The sequence below is a fragment of the Equus asinus genome, chromosome 22, assembly GCF_041296235.1.
Source record: "Equus asinus isolate D_3611 breed Donkey chromosome 22, EquAss-T2T_v2, whole genome shotgun sequence".
NCBI classification, from domain to species: Eukaryota; Metazoa; Chordata; class Mammalia; order Perissodactyla; family Equidae; genus Equus; species Equus asinus.
In genome coordinates this window covers 65,181,774-65,204,767 of record NC_091811.1, presented here as the reverse complement: position 1 = coordinate 65,204,767, position 22,994 = coordinate 65,181,774, and the positions used below count along the sequence as shown (strand labels likewise).

The window sequence follows — 22,994 nt, the reverse complement described above, 5'->3', positions numbered from 1 at the left end:
TACAATATATTATAGGAGCTGACGAGCAATGTCTCTGGAGATTGGTGTCCTAGCTCCATCTCTCATGGCCAGTGTCATCTTGAGTAAATTTCATACCCTTTGTGAGCTTGAATATTCTATCCAACTTATGAAGAATTAAAGAGAGAATTTTCCTTAAAGGGCTTAGCAAAATGCCTGCTACATGCTAAGCCCTCAATCAGTGGGTTATTTTAAAATCCCTAATTCAAACATGCTAAACAGTTTATCAAAATATGTCTTTTTTGGAAATAAAAACAAGTCTTCTGACCTTGGTGTCTCATTCTCTATCAGTTACCTCCAGTGTCTGAGAATGGGACCATGTGAGGACAAAAGGAAGATAGAAGATAGTCATGATGAGGGAGAAAATCTGAAAAGATGCTTGAAGTGAAGGCCAAGAGAAGGTAGGTAAAAATAGAAGGTCTGACCTAAATCTCAGCTCCCAGTGGCCGCCTTTCCTGGGTTCTCATCACCACCACTAATCATACAGGGATAAAAGAGGCAAAAAAGAAGCAACAAGGGGCTGGCCCCGTGGCCGAGTGGTTAAGTTCTCGCGCTCCGCTGCAGGCGGCCCAGTGTTTCGTTGGTTCGAATCCTGGGCGCAGACATGGCACTGCTCATCAAACCACGCTGAGGCAGCGTCCCACATGCCACAACTAGAAGGACCCACAACAAAGAATATACAACTATGTACTGGGGGGCTTTGGGGAGAAAGAGGAAAAAATAAAATCTTAAAAAAAAAAAAAAAAAGCAACAACTTGGAAGAGGAGGCAGAGGGTAAAACATCTCCTTGGGATGTGAGTGGATTGTTAAACTGACAAGATGGAATTGGGCTCTCAAAAATAAATTTGGAATTCCATTCCATTTCATTCTTTCAAATTATCACTGGAAAAAGATAAATTTTGGGGTAGAAAGACAATGTTTTTAGAGTAAATTTTTAAAATAAATCGTTCAGTGTTTGTAACACATTTAGTAAAGGTAATATTAAAATAATATTAAATATTTTTCCTATTACCCAAAAAGTACATGTTCATCTTTAAAAAATAATAAAAATGATAGATAAGCAAAACACCAAAATCACCTACAATCCAACCACCCAGAGATAACTACTGTTAACATTTGGCCCATAACCTCCCTGACAGTTTTCTATTCATATATTTACATATGCATATTTTACAAATACGAGGTCACATGTAATTACTGTTTTGTAAACTTTTAAATTTGTTTTAAGTTTCTTTCCAGATCATTAATTATTCTTTTGCAATATTATTTGAAATAGCACATATATTTTCACTAGATAGTTCATTTAGCTAGACCCTATTTTGGGTATTTATTTCTTGCTATCATAAAAAGAGTGATTAAAAACATTCTTGTAGCTTTATCTTTATGCATAAACATGAGTTCTCAGCATAAATTCCTAGAAGTGTATTTGCCAGATCAATGGCATTCAGAATTCTAAGACTTTTGACAAAAATTATTAAATTCTTGTCCAGAAAGTTACTACCAATGCACACTCTACCAGCAGTTTTTAAAATGCTGATTTCCTGGCCCTTGACCCTCACTGCACTTGGTGATACTGGAAACGTTCACTAATTTGGTAGGTAAAAGAATTTTCCCCCTTTAACTTCATTTTTTTATTACTAAGAAGTGGAAGATTTTCCCTATGTTTATTGGTTATCTGTACTTCTTACACTGAAAAGTATTTGTTTATATCTTCTGCCCATTTTTCCAATGTTCGTCTGTCTCAACTGATTTGAATATTAATCTTGTCTGTCAGTGGGTTGCATATATTTTTCCCAGTTTGTTGGCCACTTTTTAAAATAGTGTTTTTGATCTATAGAAATGTAAACTATTTAAGGCGTCCAACCTATTTTTTTTCTTTTTCATTTTTGCTTTGGGAATCTTGTTTAGAAAGGCTTACCTCACCCCAATGTTATAGAAATTTCCCACTTATACTTTCCCCTAGGACTTGTATGGTCTTATTGTTAATACTTTAAATTTTTATTTAACCTAGACTTTATTGGGGCATAAAATACTGGGTTGTAAGATACTGAGGGTGGGATCTAAATTTATTTTTTTTAATATTTAACTGGTTACCCCAACACTATGTCATTGGTTCTATTGGGTACTTTTTATTTTTAACATGTTAACATCTCTGAAACCTGAATATGTCTATGATCAATAAACAGTGTTTCACAATTTATTTGGCAGTTTTTTTCTTAGTAACAATAAATGAAGTAACAATAAATGGCTTCAGTCAATGGCTTCTCAGACTTGATGAAACACAATATTTACTTCTGTTCCTATTTCACTAAGAATTTTTTTAATAGAGAATGCACTTTGAATTTTTATAAAAGCTCTTCTGGACATATATTTTTTTCCTAAGATGTCTCAGTATCGAACTATTCGTACATTCCTGAAATAAACCCTACCTTGTCATGGCATATTACTCCTTCAACATGTTGCTACATTCCTTTTACTAATATTTTATTTAAGATCCTTACATCTACTTTCATACATCAGACTGGTCTATCATTTTTCTTCGTTGTAACGTCTTTGTCAGGTGTTGGGTTTAAAGGATTTTTCATGTGTCAAACAAGTTCAGAAGCTTTCATTTATTTTCTGTGGTTGACACAGTTTATAATAGCATAGGAATAATGGGGGTTTTTTTCTATAAAAGTCTAAGTTCTTTTGTGATAACTCGATTTCCTCTAGGGTTACTGGTCAATTCAAGTATTATAACTCTTCTTTAGTCAAATCTTGTATTTTATTTTTAGAAAATTACACTAAGATTTTTAATTCATTAGAAGAGAGTTACACATAGTATCCTCTTCCATTAAAATAATTTTCTCCATATCTTTGGTTTTATCCCATCCTCATTCCTAGTTTTTTGAGCCTATATTCTTTTCTTCCTCCCTTTCTTCTTTGATTAGACTTGACAGAAATGGTCGACTTTACCAGTCTTTTCAAAGATCAACCTCTTGGATTTATTTAGCAGTTCTACCTTTTTTATTTTTCAAGTTAATTTATCTGAGTGCTTTTAAGATTTTCTCCTGCCTTTGATTTTCATCAGCTTTGCTGTGGTGCTTAGATGTGGTTTTCTTTGTGTTCATCCTGTCTCAGACTTGTAGCATTTTTTGAATCTATGACTTGAGTTTTTTTCTCAGTTTGTGAAAATTCTTGGCTATTATCTCCTCAAATAATGCTTCTTCCCCATTATCTTTTTCTTCCTTTTCTCTGGCTCTAATATGTTATACCTGAAACTGTATATTTTGCATTATCTTTTCAATAACTTTTCATTTTTTAGCTCTCTTAGATTCAGTCTGGATTATTTTCTATTGATCTGTTTTTCTGTTTGCTAATCCTGCCCTCTTCTATGTCCAATATGCTGTTAAATTTATTTCTTGGGTTTAAATTTCAGTTTTTCCATTTTTCACTCCAAGAATTATTTTGTTCTGGTGAAATTCTCCACCTTGTCATCTATTTTCTTGAATACATTAATCAGAATTATTTTAAAGTCTGTGTCTGATGACTTAAATATCTGGATATCTGGGCCATCTATCGACCTGTTTCTTTTGTCAATTTATTTCCCTTGGTCCCTTACTTTGGTATGCCTGGTAACTTTTGATGAATGCCAGACATTGTGTATGAAAAATCGGGCTCTGGATGGTGTAACCTTCTTCTACAGAGGGTTCACCCATCCTCTGATGGGCAGCTAGAGTGGGAAGGAAAAGGGGAAGACTAACCTAATCGATTAGGGCCTGAACTAAGTTGACACTGGGCTGCAGTCTTTGATGAATTTGGTCTACCCTTGGTTTTCCCCCACTACAGTGATGTGCTGAATGAAGCTCAGGAGAGCAGAGCCTACTGTAAACATCTTAGGAACTTTGGGCGCCAATGGTGTTACCACACATCTCCTCTCAACTCCACATTCAGTGATGTCACATTCGTAGCTTGAAATAGCCCATGGTGGAAGTATCTGCACCACAGAAATCAGCAAACACTACAAATCAGAGCCTGATTTATTGTTTTGTTTAAGATCTAGATCAGTTCTCAACTGGAGGTGACTTCGCCCCCCAGTGGGTATTTGATAATACTTGGAAAAATTTTTGTTTGTCACAAGTAGGGGTGGGAGGAGGACAGGGGAGGGACAGGTGCTCCTGTTATCAGTGGGTAGAGGGTAGGGATGCTACTAAACACCCTACAATGTACAGGTCAGCGCCCTACAACAAAGAATTACCCAGCCCAAATGTCATAGTGCTGAGGCTGAGAAATCCTGGTCTGCTGGCATCTCTGCTCTTGAATATCTGGAATCTTTACCTCTCTTCCCATGCCTAGAATTGGCAAATGCCTGAAGGGAAAAGGTGGGCATTTTATCTTATTGTTTTTGTTGTTAATTTTCTAGCATTTTGAGTCGACTATTTAGTTCAGTTATTTTTAATCTTTCTTGTATTCAATAATAAAAATGTTTGACTACGAACTATTCTTTTGGTACAGCTTTGAGTAGCTGACCCTATTTTTTGTCACTTTTTCCTCTTTTCAATGTTTCCTTGTAAAAGGTCCCAGCCATGGACATTTTCATGCCTCCCTTAGTTGGGATAGGGCACCTCAGCGTTGCAAGCACTGCTATTGCTGAAACAAGCATCCAGTGAAAGGTAAGTTCCATGAGTGGTCTACAGAAAACCCTTCAGAAAGTGTGGTTGGGGATAATAACGAAGGGAGTCCATAACCAAAGATCTGTTTATACTTCCACCATTCTAGGATCAACCTGAATCATTTAATTCTGCTGTTACTCTTGGCTTACCAGAGTTAAATCATTTATTTAACAAATAATTAAGTACCAAGAATATGCAAAGTCCTATGCCACTGCACTGGGTGGATATGGGGGTCACAAAAATCCGAAGTCATGACTTTTTCTCTCAAGAAGTTTATAGATTTGTTAGGGAGAGACTTGCAAACAACCAATGTATTAAAACTCTCAGTTACTCATCTAAGTCACATTCTTTGGGGGCATTTAGAATCCAGACTAAATTTTTTTTTTTAATTATTCAACAGAAACTGAAAACACTTTGGATGAGATGGATCACTGTGTCAAACAATACAGTATAAAACATGGGAATCAGAAGGAAAGGACACTCACTCAATTTTGAGAACTTCAGATTGGCATGCTGTTTATACTTTAGTGTGTAAATGTATTTAAAGATGCACAGATCTTTACAAACCTTACTTTAGACCTCTCTCTTTATATCTTTCATAGCATGTCTATGCAATTATTTCACTTGATACAGTATTGCCATGAGTTAGAAAGAGCTGATGTTATTCTCACCATTTTACACGTGAAAAAACGAGATGGAATGTTTAAGCCACTTGCGCACGGTGTGCAGCAAGTTGGCGCTGGCACTTTACAACACTGCTCCCACTCGGTGCTCTGGATGGCTTCTGTGCTTTCCTTTGATAGTGGTATGTCATGGGTCGCTTATCCATGATGAAGACACATGGAAGACATGTCTCTGAATGAAAATTTATGCAATTCTCAATGAATCAGTGACCACGTTTTGAAAAAGGAATTATGCCTTCACCAGAAGAGCACCCTTGTGTATTGCCTGAGAAGTACTTGCTAAAACTTGTACATTAGTTTTTTATAAACTGTCTTCAAGTAACTTCAAAGTCTGTGAACGGGAATAACAAATATTCATCCATTTTCCGATTCAAGTTTACACAAACAAGATAAATTTACATGAATTACAGCTAAATCTTTTGCTATTATGTTTCCCCGTTTATTCTAACTATCCATTCTAACCCACTAGGAAGAATCGGGGCTGTTTCCATGTAGATTTGGAAAATTAACTAAAGAACTAGGACTGTGGGTTAGGTAATACAAGGCAGGACTGTTCTTCCCCGAAAGACACATACACACAGACACACATTCACACTCACCCATGCAGCTATCTGGCGCTCTTATGTATAGGTATGTTTCAATTTTACTATGTGAGGCTGTAACTTTTAAATATAAAAATGCAGTTACAATTATCTTTGCACATTGTTAAGCTTTGAATCAGGCCTTGCTACAGTTTTCCAGTTTCTCAAAACGGAGTTGTTCTTTCTCTTATTATCTGCTACGCTTGCATGCTATTTATGCTTTTCTTTTCTTTTTTTTTTTCTTTTTCCTTCTGGTTTAATGTGTCAGGCATTAACGATGTTTTTTGCTCCCTATCTTGGCCAGTAGCTCCAGGAAGCACCTTTTTTTCAATCTAGCTGTGGTCTTGCCCTGAGCTTTCAGATGAAATGATGATAGAAAAGTAACTCCCTCTGTTACAGATACTTCTCCTGTAAATCATTTTATGTGGGGATAAGACAGGAGGGGTCAATGGGATAAGAGAAGTCAATTTTATATTCTCTTCAAAATAATATATGAGTTATTTAGATATAAAAAAGTTTAAGCCACTACTCAGGAATCTAGTTCATTTCAGAGTAGTTTCATTATAATGGAAAGCTTATTTTGTTAAAGGATTTAGAAGGAGGTGAAGGGCAATTCAAATCTTTTAAATTCAAGTTAAATGCATTTTGTTAAGTTAAGAAACATTTTCTGGAATTATGAGCAATTTCCAGCTACAGTTCTATGAAAAGAAAGCTTGAAGTTAAGTTCATGTTACTCTCCCTAGTAGAATTCCACAGTGACTGGAATGGTTTATGAGCAAACATCATACGGATAGCGTTTAAAAAATGTTGAGAGAATGGGATCTGAATAGAGAGTAAGAATGGAAAACTCTCTCTCCCTCCTTCCCACCCCTCTGTTTTTATATCTCCCCCCAACACACACACTCACACACACAGAGTATCAGAAGGGGAAAAGTTTCTGTTGAAAGTCTCCCTTAGTGGTAAATGGAGTAGCTTATATGGAATAGCACAGTTGAGTAAATTGTGTGTGGCACTGTACTGAAATTTCTTCAGTGAAAGGGCTTATGTTCTTAGAGAGCTGAAAAACGGCTTAAATTTTCTAGTAGCCTAGAATAAAATTGCACAGGAGGCGCATGTGAAATGTAGCATGTGTGAATGGTTTTGCAGCAGAGCTCCATTTGAAATGTAGCAACACAGCTGGGGCAGTGACTCATCACACTAGCATCTACTGTTAACAGACAGACTCTCTCTAATAAAGCCTGCACTTTCTCACGTTTTAAGGAGTTTCTTAGGCTGTTGAGATAGTATAATATGTTCCCAAAACTTGCTCAGGCCACTTGAATTTAACATTTGTTGAATACCTGCCATATACTAGCATTTTTCTGCATTTAGTTCTTACACCTGTTTGGTTTTATTTTCCCCGTTTTATAGGTGATGAATCTGAGGTCACACATCTGGGCTAATATTCAACTGGTTCCACCAGTTGCTTCTAGCCCGTTCCTGTTCTGATTGTTTGATGAAAATAAAGATACAAAGAAATCTCAAGATGGAAGGAAAGATATTTAAGATAGCTCATGTCAGTTGGCCTCAATCTTCTCAAAAATGTAGGCAGAGAACTCAAAAAAAGTGGTGAAAATTTGAAATACAGCTACTTGAGAAAATGTAATGGGAAGTCAATAACTGAAAAGAAAATGACCTTCCAGTTTCAATAACTAGAATTCTGCCCATGATTCCAGCTGTTGCCCTACCTCGCAGATGTTTATGGCCTGATGGCTTCCTGAACACTGGCTACACCTTCCTGTTAGGATTCCAAGGGACTTCCCAAAGGATAAAAACCAGCCTGAAGCTGAGTCCTTCTGGATGACCCGCCATGATGGATCGATTTACTTTTGGTTCAGCCCTGCCCAGACTGGAATGGTCTCAATTTTCAACTTAAGTACTATGACAAGTACAGATTTCTCAAGGAATTGAGATGTGTGTGTCCCATTTGTTATAACTACACTGAGCAAAATAACCAGACCAAAACAAAATACTAAACTTTATTTTCCTATAATTCTTTAACTTTCTTCCTTTCTAAAAGTTTTAGTCTTACTATTCTAAACCCATTTGTATATTATCCTCTCTGTTTCTTCATCTGTAAAATGTGTTGTTTGAAGATTAAGTGTTAATATATATAAAGCACTTAGAACCGTGCCTGGCACATGGTTAAGTGCTACGTAAATGTTAGCTCTTTTTATTATCATTAATATCATTAGTGAACCTGTAGAAAATGAGCTGTTAATTCAGGACAAGGCCTGGTAAGTAAATGTGTACAGCATAAAAACTATCCTATATGGTTCTCCAAAGTCTTAAACAAAGTTATCAGGAGCTGATGACACATGGATACTGTTGAGGTTATCAGCTAACAAGAAAAAAAGTTCCCACTGAGGCTGTTACATCCCTATCTCCTTCTCTTTTTACCTCCAGAAATCTATCTTGTGCACTGTTATGACTTATTTCCCATTTCATCATGCTATAATCATATTCAAAATTACTCCACAATCCATCCAACAAAGTTCAGACCTACATCTGATCAACAAACAAATACTTGGTGATTATTACATGCCAGGGGCTGGAGATAAAAACAGGACTAAGGCATGGCCTTGTCACTGCGGAGTTCACTTACTAGTGGGCAGACAGGCACATAAACAGATAACTACAAGACAAAGAAGTAAGTACAGTGACAGAAGTACCTACAAGATGCCATGCGAGCAGAGATGGGGACACCAATGTCCGCCCTGGAAGGCTCAGACAGGGCTTGGAGGAGAAGATGCCAGGGCTTAAGGAATTTCAAGGAGGAATTTCAACGTCTTCTCTGGTATCCAAGCACTTCCTTAATTGGTCCCCTTTAACTGTCCAGCCATAGCTCCCATTACGCCCAATATAACTCGCCTCCCCACTCCTACTGGACCAGTCTCCTAACTACTCCTTGAGAAATCCACTTCTGATCCTGTCTCTAATTCCTCTGCTCATATGGCATTCTCCAGTAGGCATCCTCTACCTGGAAAAACTACAAGCTTCTCTCTGTCTGGTAAAGTGTGGGCTCACCTCCTCCATGAGAAACGGCCCTCCTCTGATGCAGTCATATCCCTTCCTATTCCATAGGAAAGCATTTCAAACAGGCACATTCACACAGATACTAAGATTATTTTTCCATATTTTGTAATTGTTTATTGCGTTTTTCTTTTCACTCCAACAAAACTATAAGTACCTTAAAAAAAAAGTTCATAAACTAATTTTATGTGTTTCGCAATACCTGGCAAAGTGTCAGCCAAAGCAAAATAAAAGTGGTCAAAAATATTTTCTGAGTTGAATTATTTCACCAGTGCCTTCTCTGGCTTATCTGATATGCAATAAATTCATTCGATGAAATTTTAGAAGTTCAAATAACCAGAGGAGAGAACATTCTTGCTTCTGTCAGTTAATTTACTAACTGAAAGTCAGTAGTATTCTATGAGAAATAAGCTAGCTTAGTAGAATTTGTGAATGTGAAGAAAATGTGAACCATGGAATAAATTACACATTTGGTTTATAAGCAGCCTGTGAATAAGGTTCTTGTATTGGCAGGCAGTAAGAAAGCAGTATATTGTTGAGAGGGAATGTATTTAGGGTAGAGGACAAGTTTGAAAACGAAATGAGAATAATTGAATGGCCTTTTTTGTAAGGAAGTATTATATACATCAGTCAAGCAAATGAAGAGGATTATACACACATGTGAATGCGTGCTCTCACACACACACACACACACACACACAATGAGCGTGAATAAGATAACAGAAACGGCAGTTGGAAAAAGGACCTTTTCATACTGCCAAGAATCAGGCATTTTAAAATTCAGTACTTCTTTCTTGTTTCTTTTGTTTTCTTATCTGTTTCTCTCCCACTGTTACTTCTCACCTTGTTCCTCTCTGTAGTCTTTGCTGCCTAATTTTCCTCCCTCACTCCCTGCTCTCTAACAAAGACTCCACACACTTTCTCACTCACTCACACACACACACCCCTCAACTGTTTCCTACATTCTGTGTTCCAAGCATGAAATCATCTATCTCAAGAAGGCATCTGAGGCTGATGCCATGAATTCATTGAACAAATGAGTGGTTTTCAAACTTCTGCTCATGAACCCCTAAAAGAATTTTGAGAAAAAAAATATATAGACTCTGTGCCAGTTATTAATTTATTGCCTCTCACCTTCAAATCCATCTTCTTTGCCTGCTCTGCTAAAATGGTGCTGGGACTGTAAACACTTTTTTCTTTGTCAGCTAACATGATATCAAACGTTGTCAGCAGAGAGCACAGGAGAAAGACTGCAGGAGAAAGGGAAACCCTTCCTGGTTTCAGTAGCCTGCTCAACAGGCTCCTGCAGGGCTGGCCGCTGCTCTAGCATCTGGTTTTTGCAGCACATGAAGCTTCTCTACTCCAGGCCCTTGCAATGTGGGCGGCTTCGCCAGTGCCAGGCTGCTGCCGTATGCACAGCTTCTCCAGCATCCAGCTCCTTCGGTGGGCACAGCTCCTCCAGAACCTGGCTCCTGGTGCAGACAGCTTCTCCAGCACCCAGCCTTTGTAGCGTACACTGCTTCACCAGTGCCAGCTCCTGCAGCACAAGCAGCTTCTCTCGTGCTAGGTGCTGTCTCCAGTGCACAGGAGTCAGCAGCACCTGGCGCCCAGCAGCTTCTCCTCACACTCACCTCTGGTCATTTTGTAGTGAGGCACCTCCCTGTAAACAGCTTTCCCCAGAACCCCAGAGGGTAGATTTCCCGCAAATTCCAGGAAGTTGCCCCATTATGGCACCACAGTGACTTCTCTGCCATTTACTGAGCTACAGCCCTGCCCTCTCCAACAAGGTCTAGACCTCAGCCCCGGGAGGGGAAGGTGTAGGGAGGCTGGAGGCAGGGTTTGCAGCGGAAGCTTTTCCTCGGGCTCTATCCCAGCCCTGGGGGTCATGATAGCTTCTTGTATTTGCTATTTCTGTATTCTTCAGAATCCCTATTTACTTCTTACTAGCCAACCCTCATTACCACAATCCTCTGGTAATAATTCTTTACATTAAACTTTCCTGTTCCAATTACTGTGCGGTTTCTGTATCCAGATTGGGTGCTGACTGATACATACATCCTCATAGATTTTAAAGTAACAGCTAAAATATCTTATCAAGAATTTAAATAACTGAAGAAGATAAATTTTCTGGTGTTCTGTACACAGATTACATGCTTAAAATATATTTTTGTCAAAACCTTAGAGCTACATATTTAGATCATTTAATGAATGGAGAAGCCCACCATACAACCTGACGTGCAAACGCAGTCTTCCTGTCCCGTCTATCAATCAAATCCGACTTAGCACCCATCCAAAAAAGAAGACTTGCATTTTTTTAATTTGAATAATGTTGACACTTGTTTCCATGACAACTGTCTCACTTAAGTAGACAGGTAGAAAATGGACAAATGGAAGACAGATGAAGAGATAGATAAGCAGACAGCAGATGGGCCGACTGAGTCTTGCCAAGATGAAATACTATTTCAATATTTTTTTACCAGTTCAATATTTTTCAGGTTTTGGGTGGGTTTTTTTTGGCCTTGCTTTCATGGGTCTCTCCTTCAGAAGTAACGTCTTCTTGAACTATCATTTTGCTTGACACCTTAGAGGTTTTACCCCAGGGCAATAAATCACAGTAAGATTTGGGACAGGTAAAAGGTGTGACATCTTTTGTGAAGCGGGAGAAGGGCGATTATGATGGAGATAGAAAGGAAGAAGTGGCCAACCAGAGGCTCTCTCAGACACACCAGCCTCAGAAAAACATACATACAGAAGTTGAGGACCAAAAATCGATTCCCTTAAAACTGTCCATGCCCTGTGGCCACTGGAAAGGCTCTGCGGACACCAAGGATAGAAGTTCTCCAGGAAGACAGCAGCACCAGACCAACAAACTACTGCATCCTACAAGGAAGGCTAAAGCAGAGATAATCTTCCCCCTAAAACTGACAGGAAACCATATCAGGAGAAGCATACAATTAAAAAAAGAAAAAAGTAGAATAAAAATATTAAACCATACTCCTTAAAAACTTAGAAAATCAAAGCTTTCCTTATAAGAATGCTAACAGAAATAGAGGCCATGTCACATCTCTATGCAACTCCCTGACCCCAGCAGCACCTACATTTGGAGAAGGGTCTTGCTTTTAGTATTCGTGACTCAAAATCTCACATGGGTTAAACCCTTCATTTACAGTGGTTCTGTTTCTTATTTAAAACAGTAAGTTGTCCTTAGATCCACTACTTTACGGAATCATATGACAGCAAAAGAGATGGAGGATCTTAAACAAAAAGCAATGAGGATGTGGTCAATTTTTACCATTTGGGATATTAACAAGTTTAACATGGCTCAGCAACCATCTTAAGTGTTCTATCATCTATTGTGACACAAGCTAAAGGTGTTGAAATATAGGGATGTGTGTTTTTTGAGAGGAAATATGTGACAATTTGTTTTTTTTTTTAAAGATTTTATTTTTTCCTTTTTCTCCCCAAAGCCCCCCCGTACATAGTTGTGTATTCTTCGTTGTGGGTTCTTCTAGTTGTGGCATGTGGGACGCTGCCTCAGCGTGGTCTGATGAGCAGTGCCATGTCCACGCCCAGGATTCGAACTAACGAAACACTGGGCTGCCTGCAGCGGAGCGCGCGAACTTAACCACTCGGCCACGGGGCCAGCCCCGAAATATGTGACAATTTGAAGGGCTGGCTTTTTAACATGAAGAATAAATATAAGAATTCAGAACAGATTCTCAGACAACAGTAAGGTGCAATAAGGTTTATGCAAGTTAAAGAAAGGTTTTAAACTTCAAGAAAATTTTTCAAGGAAACTACTGTTTCTTGTTATTTCTGGAAAATCTGTAAATTGCCAGTGTTTTAAGAGGGAAATATTTATAGAGATATTAAGTATGTTGTACATGCTACACGTATCTGATTCTTGTTTGTTCATTTCCCCTAAGAAATTTGCGATTCTGTTTTAAATAAATGACATTTACTTTCAATTAAGGTTTCTGTCTTTGTACTCCCCCAAATCAGCAACCCCATGGGAAGTACAGGACTTGTAGGATTTTCTCCACCTAGATAAATAAATTTTGGGTAAAGATTTTCTTTTCTTGACTAAGATCCATAATCTCCAGAATACACTGTCTGAATTAACTATTTTGGTGAAAAAGTATACGTCCTGCCTGTTTTATAGTAAACTACTGGGATCTTTAAAAGAAAGATTTTGAATCAATGCAAAAACTGTTAAACTCATGTTACATATGTAAAAACATCTGTTATAATTCCCATGTTACCCTCAATACAGGTATTGCCCTTCATTGCACAAGTACAAATAATCAACTTGGTGGATATTATTCAATCTGAAGGATACACATGAAGAACTTGCATTATGGTCCAATAAATAAATTCAGGGCCATCACTGGATGATAGAAAAATCAATAAATATATAAACATTTCTATACTCACCAAAATCTCTTTCATAGCTCTGCTAAGCCTCACGGTTATTGCAATGAACAAGTTGATGTTGGGTATTTAAAGATCCAAATAGTGCAAAAGCAGCCAGTCCACCAAACTGGTAATTTATCATGAAAGTCAATAGTTACTTTTGTTTCATAGGGGGGAACAGAAATAACAAAATTCAATAATGAAAAGTTTCTAATGTGAACAAGCAATAACTAGTTTGTTGCCATGTGTGATATGTCCACAACCATAGGTTCTTAACATACTTACTTGAACAATGGAGTTCCACAAACAACACATTTATAGATTCCAGGATCTTTGTGATGTATATATTCTCCTTCGAAGGCACTGATAAACCATAAACAGAGCATAAAAAAAATTAAAGTTAGCATTATTTCTTATAGAACATATTTGCTTAAAATATATTTCTCTAATAAATCTTTCAAGGGCTTTTTGTCCTAAAATGAGAACAGACCAAACATATGGAAATCTGAACATTACTAATATATTTCAAATCTATATAATAAAATGTGTGTATGACTATTCCAAACTAGCACAGGTTAAATTTTAAACAATCAAGCCATCTAGTTATGTAATGCTTGGAAGAAAATTTTCTGATTTAAAAATAAACCTGTAGTTCAGATTCTCAGAAAAAAAAACATTATTACATAAGATTTCTGCTACTCTATGATGTCCAAGAGTGTAGACCAGCAAACACAGAAGGGTCCACGACTTCAAGTGGAAGGAGTCTTATTTTTTGGTTTGAAAAGGAATATTGCAGCTTTAAGGGAATATTTTTCTAAGTTAACAATCTTAAAGGCTAGGAGGTCATTCAGCTAATACAAATCAGCTGTGCGAGTCCAACAAAAAGTCTGTGTGCTCCGCAGCTTGTTTTTATTATCCTTTCGCCCTCTTTATGAGGTCCAATTTTTTTATAAACAGAATTTTTAAGAATGACCTAATCTCTAGTTGTTTGTGTGCATTAAATCATTCTGCTAGTCATGTACACAACAGGACGGTTAGAAGTCCTCCTGGGCCGAGAAGGAAGTCCACCACCAGCGCATTGTGTGGTGAGGGTGGACTTTGTCAGAGATTCCACAGTCAGTACATTCGGTAAACAGTATACACTGTGACAGGAAGAGAGTGTTGCCTATTAACAAGGACCCCATGTGTGGTAAAGAGCTCTTTCAGTTCATGAATGAAAACAAGAAGTTACATCATTAATAAATTTGGATCAGAGGTAAGTTACGGTCTTATGCCAAGCTCCATGGTATAAATTAGACAACAAAATGGCTGGACCTTGGCAAGTTACCTTTGAGCTGGAATCAGCTGAGAGAGACTTTATTCACTAAAAACAGTCTTGGAAGTGAACAAACTCTTTTTTCAGGACTTAGGGCGAACTTCCAAGGACCAAAGCCATGTGAGGGCAGTTATTGAAAATTTTTGACATTCCAACCACAAATGAGCCAATAAATACTTTCTCCACATGTGCTTCAAAAAGAAATTGGAGTGGGGTAGAAAGGAACTAAATTATGCTACCTTCTTTTTGCAGCCAAAACGTCTATTCTTACAATGGCCACCTTCAAAATTTCAGCATCCTGGCACAGTGCCATGTCCCTCATGGTTTTGCTTACTGTGATGTCTTCCCAAAAAATGTACCTAAATCGCTATTACTTCCACACATTTTGTAGTAAACTAAAAACAGGCCCTTAATAAAAGCCTTGTGACTTTACATAAGATAGAGTGTTCATTAAAAGGGAGAAAGAATAAATAAGGCTTCGTCTTAACCTAAACAATACCATTTTCAACCTTTTCAAGGATAGTAATTTGTAGACTTTAGCAAATAAGAGTAGAATTCTTTAGATTAAATGGCAAGGAAGAGGATTCAAAGGGGGGGGGGATGAAGAAAACTGGCTTTTGCTTAATGACCTTCTTAGCGCTCCCCTCACCTTTCCGTCCCTTTCTCCTGAGTGACATGGTACTGCAGGGGTGTGAGCCGCTTCCTCAGTTCCTGCTGGGAAAAGACCACCTTACAGCTCTTTTGATCCCTACATGACCCTGGAGAGAGAGAGGATATGGGAGAAGGAGGCTTTTTAGTTTGAATCCTAAATAATTGCTTTGGCTGGCAGCCACAGCACAGCTTCTGCAGTCACTTGTCAGTGACCAGACCAGTCCCTAACGCACCAAACTTACCTGAACTGTGGCTGATTATTTCTCTCAGATTAAAAAGAGTGTTTCTCAAGATCCAGGTGATTCCGCTGGAGCACTGAGAACGTGCTATAGCCAGAGCTGCTAGCACGCGGTAGTAAACACTCCTTGAACATTCACAAGATGGTAGTACATCCTGCGTGTCTCCCAGTACCTTGAAATTCCTTTTTTTAAACGAATCCAAAAAGCATTTACACTGTATATATAAGATGATGGGCATATGTGGCTAAATAATAACTCTCCACTCAATAATTTTGCAACTTTGTAGAAGAGCTGAAACTTGCATCATTCCATTTCCATTCTGGGTGATTTAAATACTACCCTATTTTTTTTTTTGAACCCTAAAGATGTATTTTTCCACGACTAGGAATTGTTCTCTGATCCTGTCACACACTTCACTACGTTCTGTAGAGTCCTTAAAAGCAAATGTCTCTTTAACGACTGTCCCTTACCATGTTAAACAGGCAGCAAGAAATTTTTAATAGAATCCAGGAGAAGGCTCTTACACTGATGCAGATTCAAGACATTCCAAAGAGAGGGTGAGAAAAATTAGGGAGGCGAAAGACAAAGAAGAAAAGTGAACGTGGTTTTCTTGTTGTTAGTGCTGTCAAGGGGACTGCGCACCGCAACAGAAGCCTGCCCAGTCTCTGTGCCATCCTGTCCCCTTCCGCGTTCGATCAGATAATACCCTGCTGCTATTCATAGGATTTTCATAGCCAATTTTTTTGGAAGTGGGTGGCCAGGTCCTTCCTTCTACTCTGTTCTAGTCTGTAAGCTCACTGAAACCTGTCCATTGGGTGACCCTGCTGGTATTTGAAGTCCCGGTAGCATAGCTTTCAGCATCACAGCGACACGAAGTCACCACAGTACGACGACACGTGGGTGGTGTGGTTCCCTGACAGGGACACAAACCCTGGCCGCACTGGTGAGAGTGCTGGATCTTAACCACTAGACCACCAGGGCTGGACGTGACTTTATTTAGAGACCTATCTTTTCTTTTTGCAAAGTATACCTAGGAAGACTTCACTGATTAAGTGTATTTGAAGGATGAAATAATTTTAATGTGACTGGCAGCTTTTATTTCAACCTATATAGACAGCAGTAAAGTGTTCAGACAACATCTGTTTATATGTAGCATTTTATTTTACCTGCACAAATGATTGAAAAGAAACCTAACTCTGGGATAGCACAGCCCCCACTCCTGGCAGGGAAATCACTCTTTACTGTCCATCCCAGTGGGAGACAGGCCCGTGGATGGCTCCGCATGCAAAGATTCCTTTCCATGTTTTGAAATTACTAAAAGAAAGAGTGCTTAGTTTCCTGAATATTAAACTCAACTTCTTTTGAAATATAAAGAAATACTATTTAGGAGTAGAAGTGCTTTCTACATCTTGTACTGTTAAGGCACGTAGTGTCATAGTCAGTGAGATCACTGAAGTTAAACTGGGAGAAAATGAACTAACCAGTTACCCTGATTGTGGGGCTGAAGAAGGGTATCAGCTTCCAGAACACGGCCACCAAGAAAGAGTGGTTGATTCTCTATGAGGAAGCATGGAGGCAGGAAAAGAGCAAACCAGAGCCAAAGAGAAAGTTTGCAGTGGGCCTGTGGGTTGTCACCCAGCGCCTCTCCTGACCTTCCACACGGCATGCTGGCCCTGCTCCGGCCTGGAAAGACTACAGGAACAGCTGGCACACGGCTAATGGCGTGCTGGTCTCTCATCTCACTGGACCCCATATTACACTAGGCTTTCTCCAAATACCAACTACTTACACTTTTACTCTTGTCCAAGGAGTACACAGAAATGTTCCCCTAAGAAATGTCTGTCCTGTCGGACAAACCTCTCCATGGCTTGAATACAGAGTTGCTTTTTCTTAAATAATCAGTTGACTCTGATAGGCGAGTTTCTGCTCAACTCACTATAGACTTCTTAAAAGGTATCTTTATTTTTATTTCTTTATTTATAGGAAGGGTTGCATCTTTGTCGATTTTGTCCAAAAAAATTCATTAATTGCACACAACATGACAAAACATCTTGCTTGAAATTCTTCTTTCCAATGGCATGGATGATTAAAATCTGGACAATCAGAATTAAATAATTCTGTCCAAAATATTTTTGTTAATATATGTTCATTCATACAAAAAGACCAATTGTGTTCCCAAAGTTGAGAGAACTAAGCTACCCATCTGTATGTCATTTAGTACAAGAGAAGCAACTGCAGGTTTAAATTACATGGTATTGGATTGCAATTTCCTAACATTGGATGCTTTCTGCCTTTTTACCTTGAGTCATTCACTAAGGAGTGTTCATAAAAAGTAGCTTAAAGCACAGATGCTTGCAAATAGTTTAGGCAAAGATGTTTCTCTCTTTTTCATTCTCCCTCTCTCAAAAATCTCTCTTTTCAGAAGAGAAAGAATAAAACTGTTGGTCAGTATTGACGAACCACGTCAAGTATTTGTATAAGGAGAAAAGGTAAAATTGAAAACATCTGATTGAAGTAAACAATACAAACATAAAAGCTTTCCTGGTGAATGAAGGGTATTGAAGAGACTTTATTTCATAGATTAGAAATTACTTTTGATCTAAACATTCTTAAAAACAGATTGTTTTCCACCATGAACCATCTCATTAGCTGTGCCACAGAGACCTCGCCTTAATGGCGGGCTCTGAAAGGGTACTGCTGTCCCCCTTTGTCAGTCTCCATCCTATTGGGGAGGGGGATCGAGATTTCATTCCAGCTTTCTTTGTTTGTCTTTCAAGAACCACTAAAGCAGTATTCACACAAATTTTGGAGGAATGTGCCCTATGTCATAGCCTACAAATTATTTGGTTTTGGTGCACTTAAAGGTCATCTTCCAAATTAGCAAAATTTTCCTACATCCTGGCTTCTCAACCTTAAATATAAATATTGTTTCCTAACTGTAAGTTAGGTTTGTTCTTTAAGAAATGCTAGTGCTTATTTAAAGTTGTCAAACTTTGTACATTTTTATTCTTTGGTCATACTACGTTCTCAAAATAATTAGGCTTTTAAAGCGCACCTAGTGGCAAGAGGAAGTATATGTGGACTAGAAACAACTACTGTGATTTTTAAACAACTCAATGAGAAGCTAGTCAGATTTTGATAAATTTCTTGCCGCATAGTTTCATAATAACATACTTCCTGGACAATTGAAAGCTATACTCTATGACATTAGCTCTTCTAGCATCATAAGCAAAAATTGGCATAAACAAACAGAGAAAGGCTTCCCTTTTGTCTCTGATTTCCCTTCTCGCTATCAGACTCACTTTGCTAAAGTCATATGGTGCCACTGTTAATTTTGAAGAAATCACTTCATTTTGAAATTCTAGAATAATTCATTGGATGGTTTCCCTTTACTATCTTCACTTAGGTACTGTAATTTTCTTATTACACAGGGTAATTTAACATTAGTATTATATAACATCTGTTCAATGACCTCTAAATTGGCTTAGAAGTATGTGAGGAGAAGATTTTTTCCCTTTATTTAAATGTTCAGTAGAGGACCTTGAAGGCACAAGTGGGTGTGCGTACATGCAACACAAAACACGGCTGAGGGGTTCCACTGCCACTTTGGGACCTAATTGTAACACCACTCCCCACAGAGTCATTTCGGTATAGACAGGAGCCATCTTGAACCCAATCCAAGGGTATTTATTCACTAAAATAAGCCCAAAGTCTCTCTTTATAATGAGGCTTGTTCCGTATTGTCGCCTCAAAGCCGATATTGTCTTAAGGCTCCAGCAGGCAGCTCTTGCTGGAGGAAGAAAGAAATGGAGAAGAACTCACGTTCTGGCTGCCCGCTTCCCCGTCACGTGACCACGGGCAGCCTCCCTCACGGGTCTGCTCCAGGGGTCACAGCCACCACTGCTTGGCAAACACTGTCTGAATAAACGAAGTACCACACTGTCATTCTGACCACAGCAAATTCTGCAAACCCTGTTTTATGAGGTAGCCAGGGCAGGGATTTCGGTGTACTGCAATGTTTTATTAGGAATTATTTTTCTATAGTAATTCTCTCAGAACAGTACTTTCCTCACGTTATCTTTTAAAATGATTAGAATAGCAATTGAAAGAAGAAAACTAAAATCTGAGTGCCTATTATGTGCCAGGCACATTTCCAGGCACTTTCACATAACCACAGGGACTCCTCAATAATTCTAGGAGGCGGATGTCATGCCCGTTGTACAGATAGAGAAACTGAGGCTGAGAGAGGTTATCACGTAACTTACTAAGGACAAACAGTGGATAGATACATCGACTCAACCCGGGGCTGTCCGAGCAAAGCCCATCGTCATCATATTTTCTGGGAGGAAAAATTATACTACGACTTTCTTGTTTCTTCTTAAATTATGCAATAACTTCCAGCTTAAAAACTGCCAACAACTTAAGATAATAAGGGAGAAAAGCAATAATCACCACAGAACATCCGGAAAAATACATACATTTGTCTATTAGCCAACGTCTGTTTCCCTGTGTTCCTTCCCTCAGCAGAGGGTCAGTGACAAAGTTCAGACGGGATTCTCGCAAAGTCTATAAAATGTTGAAAGGCATTTTAACTTCCTGTTAAGAAGTAAATCAGATCTGTTACCTAAATCTAAGAGCACTTTTAAGTCATAAATCTTATATTTCAGTGTGAAAATTCAAAACAAAAAAAAAACCCTAAAGATGCCATAACTTTCATTTTGGTTCTAGGATGAGAAAAAATAAAACTGCTAAATATTTTCCCAAGAGGAATAAGAAATGATAAAACTATCTTGTCTTGCTTTGAGCATACTAAGTTAAAACAGTAAAATTCATGTTGAAGCATCCTGCTACTATATTTAAAAATGGTATACTTTTATTTTCACTATAAATTTCAATTTTCAGTTGGTTATTAGTCTGTCGTATTGGAAGACTGAACAAATTTTTATTCCAGATATAGCAGTGTTAGGAATTTCTAAATAAGCGCACATTTATGAAAGCCAAATCTAGTCCATTTGTACAAGAGAATGTAGAATATAGTCCATGAACCATTTTCTCATGTTTGTTTGTTTTGCATGCCAGTAATTCAATAAAAGCTTTAAGAAAAAATGCGCAGCACAGGAAGACAAGCTCCTCGCTTGTGGAAGTACACCCAATCCTTCTGATTCTTCTCTCAAAGTAGATCTAGGCTACAGGAAACACTCCTGAAATGAACATACCATCTGAGAGGTCCCGACACCTTGGCGGCCGCGCTCTGGTGTCCCCGGAACCAGGGCTACAGGGCTTACTGTTTGAGGACCGTTGATCTGACATTTGTTCTTACTGTTTTTTCAAGTCGTCAAAAATGTTGAGTGCTCACAGCGTGCCAGGCACTGTGCTGAGTAAAATATCCTCATTCACTCTGTCGATAATGATTCACTGAGCACCTCCTCTATGCTGGCCTCACTCTGAGGACATAGGATGCACCCGTGAACAAAATCAAGCTCTACTGGCACGGAGCCCCCAGGAAAGCAGCAGGGGCACGGGAAGACAGAGGAAACACACGAAAATAAGTAAGTAAATAAAACAGCCTCTTAGAAGGTGCTAAGTACACAGGAAGGAAAAAAGCAAGACTGAGCAGAGCGAAGAGGACTGGGAGTGCTAGAGGTAAGGGCTGTAGAGCCGTCACGGTGGGCCTCACGGGAAGGCGCCGTCTGAGCAAAGCCCCAAAGGGAGAGAGGAAGCCGGCTGTGCCCATACCTGGACACTCAGAGGAAACGGCCAACGCAAGAGGTGAATTGCCTAGGAATCCATCCTCCAGGGGCACAGACAGAGACAGGCAACGCAAACCAACTGCTAACCCTGAACATGAGCAGGGTAGGCAGCAACAATTCAAACATACAGAGAGTATGCTTGGAAACCAGCAAGTTGACAACTACATCTCTTAGTACAGACATCGTCAGGCAGTACTTTTACCTCCAAGAGGGACCTTAGTGAGTACCCTCTTGGTAAAGTGCCATCCATTCTCAGACAGCTCTCAGGCAGTATCTGTCTGTCTGCACTCTGAGCACAGAATCCGCGTGCATGCTCTGCAAATTTGCTCTGGGTACTGAATGTCGTCCCTTCTAGATGACAGGGCATCATTCCTGACCTGGAGTCACGTGCAAGAGGATATGCAATTGCCGTGTTTACAGGCTATATTTTTGAGGGGCCTACAGAGCAAAATCCTTTGGCCAAACAATGCTTTGACCCTTCTTAAACATGTCAGAACTCTCCCCTTTAGAGGAATCTTGTAGGTGATGGCAGGGAACATCCATAACCAGAGAAAGTATAAACTTAGTTTCCATTTTTAAAAAAATTCTTAATCTGTATGTTTAGGTTCAATTTAACTTCACCTGTCCTCCAATCCTAATAAAACACAAAGAAAAAAAAACTCCAGGTCTTAAGAGTCAGAAAGCAGACAATTGTTTCTTTTTTTCTTTCTGTTTTTTTTTTTTTTTGGTGAGGAAAATTGGCCCTGAGCTAACACCTGTGCCAATCTTCCTCTATTTTGTATGTGGGATACCACCACAGCACAACTTGATGAGCAGTGTGTAGGTCCGCGCCCAGGATCTGAACCTGTGAACCCCGGGCCACCGAAGCAGAGTGCACGTACTTAATCACTATGCCACTGGGCCGGCCCCAATTATTTCTTTTTAAGGTAAAGATTTTGTTCCTGTTTATATGTGAGAAAAATCATATCTTTATTGATCATAGTAATAATCACATTTCATACCTTCTTGCTGTTTTTCTACTCCTTCACATCAGACAGTTCTCCAGCTCAGTTTCAGTTACATTCGATTGATGCATGCACAGAGTTCTAATTAACATCAATGGACATTATAAGCATGCCAAGGCAACATACCATTTTAAACTTCTTGAATTAAATAAGACCATATGTTTTACTGGTACATAGCTGAATGATAAAAATTGGTCTTCTGGTTTCCATATTGCAGGTTTGAATAGATAAACTAAGAAAATATTTTCAAGCAAGTTTCCTTCCTAGTCTACATACTCTATAAATTCACTCCTACTCTGATCATCCTTTCATCTGTACACCCTTAGGACCAGCGTATTCACTCTGCAAGGTACTACTTACACGGGCTAATATATTATTTTGCAATTCTTCTCAAATGTCCTCAGTTGCTTCTGCTTTATTTTCCCAATTTATAAATTCTTTGAAGATATAAACTGTTGAACCTAATATTAATTCATACTTTCTACAACTATTTATTAAACATCTACAGTGAATCAAGAACTGTGATGAGCCCTGGAAAATTAAAAATGAAGAAGTCAAGGTTCCTGCCTGGGACAGCACATATTCTAGCAGAAAAGAAAAGTAATCAATACAATGT

At 38.7% G+C, this 22,994-nt stretch overlaps 1 protein-coding gene across 13 annotated transcripts in view; it reads right to left on the bottom strand.

The window, feature by feature from the left end:
- MSRB3 (methionine sulfoxide reductase B3) overlaps positions 1–22,994 on the bottom strand; it is a 172,709-nt gene that overhangs the window by 108,648 nt on the left and 41,067 nt on the right. For 9 of the 13 annotated variants that reach the window (XR_011496931.1, XR_011496928.1, XR_011496927.1 and 6 more), the window contains 2 exons: positions 15,384–15,492; positions 13,705–13,782 (listed from right to left, as the gene is read on the bottom strand). Coding sequence is in view for 8 of the 13 variants with exons in the window: in XM_070494330.1 (XP_070350431.1) it covers positions 13,705–13,782; positions 15,384–15,492 (187 nt within the window). In the remaining 5 variants the exon portion in view is untranslated. Of the gene's footprint in view, positions 1–12,435; positions 12,725–13,345; positions 13,394–13,427; positions 13,547–13,704; positions 13,783–15,383; positions 15,493–22,994 lie in introns of those variants that run through there. The other 4 variants (XR_011496929.1, XM_070494332.1, XM_070494333.1 and 1 more) reach the window with 4 other exon arrangements.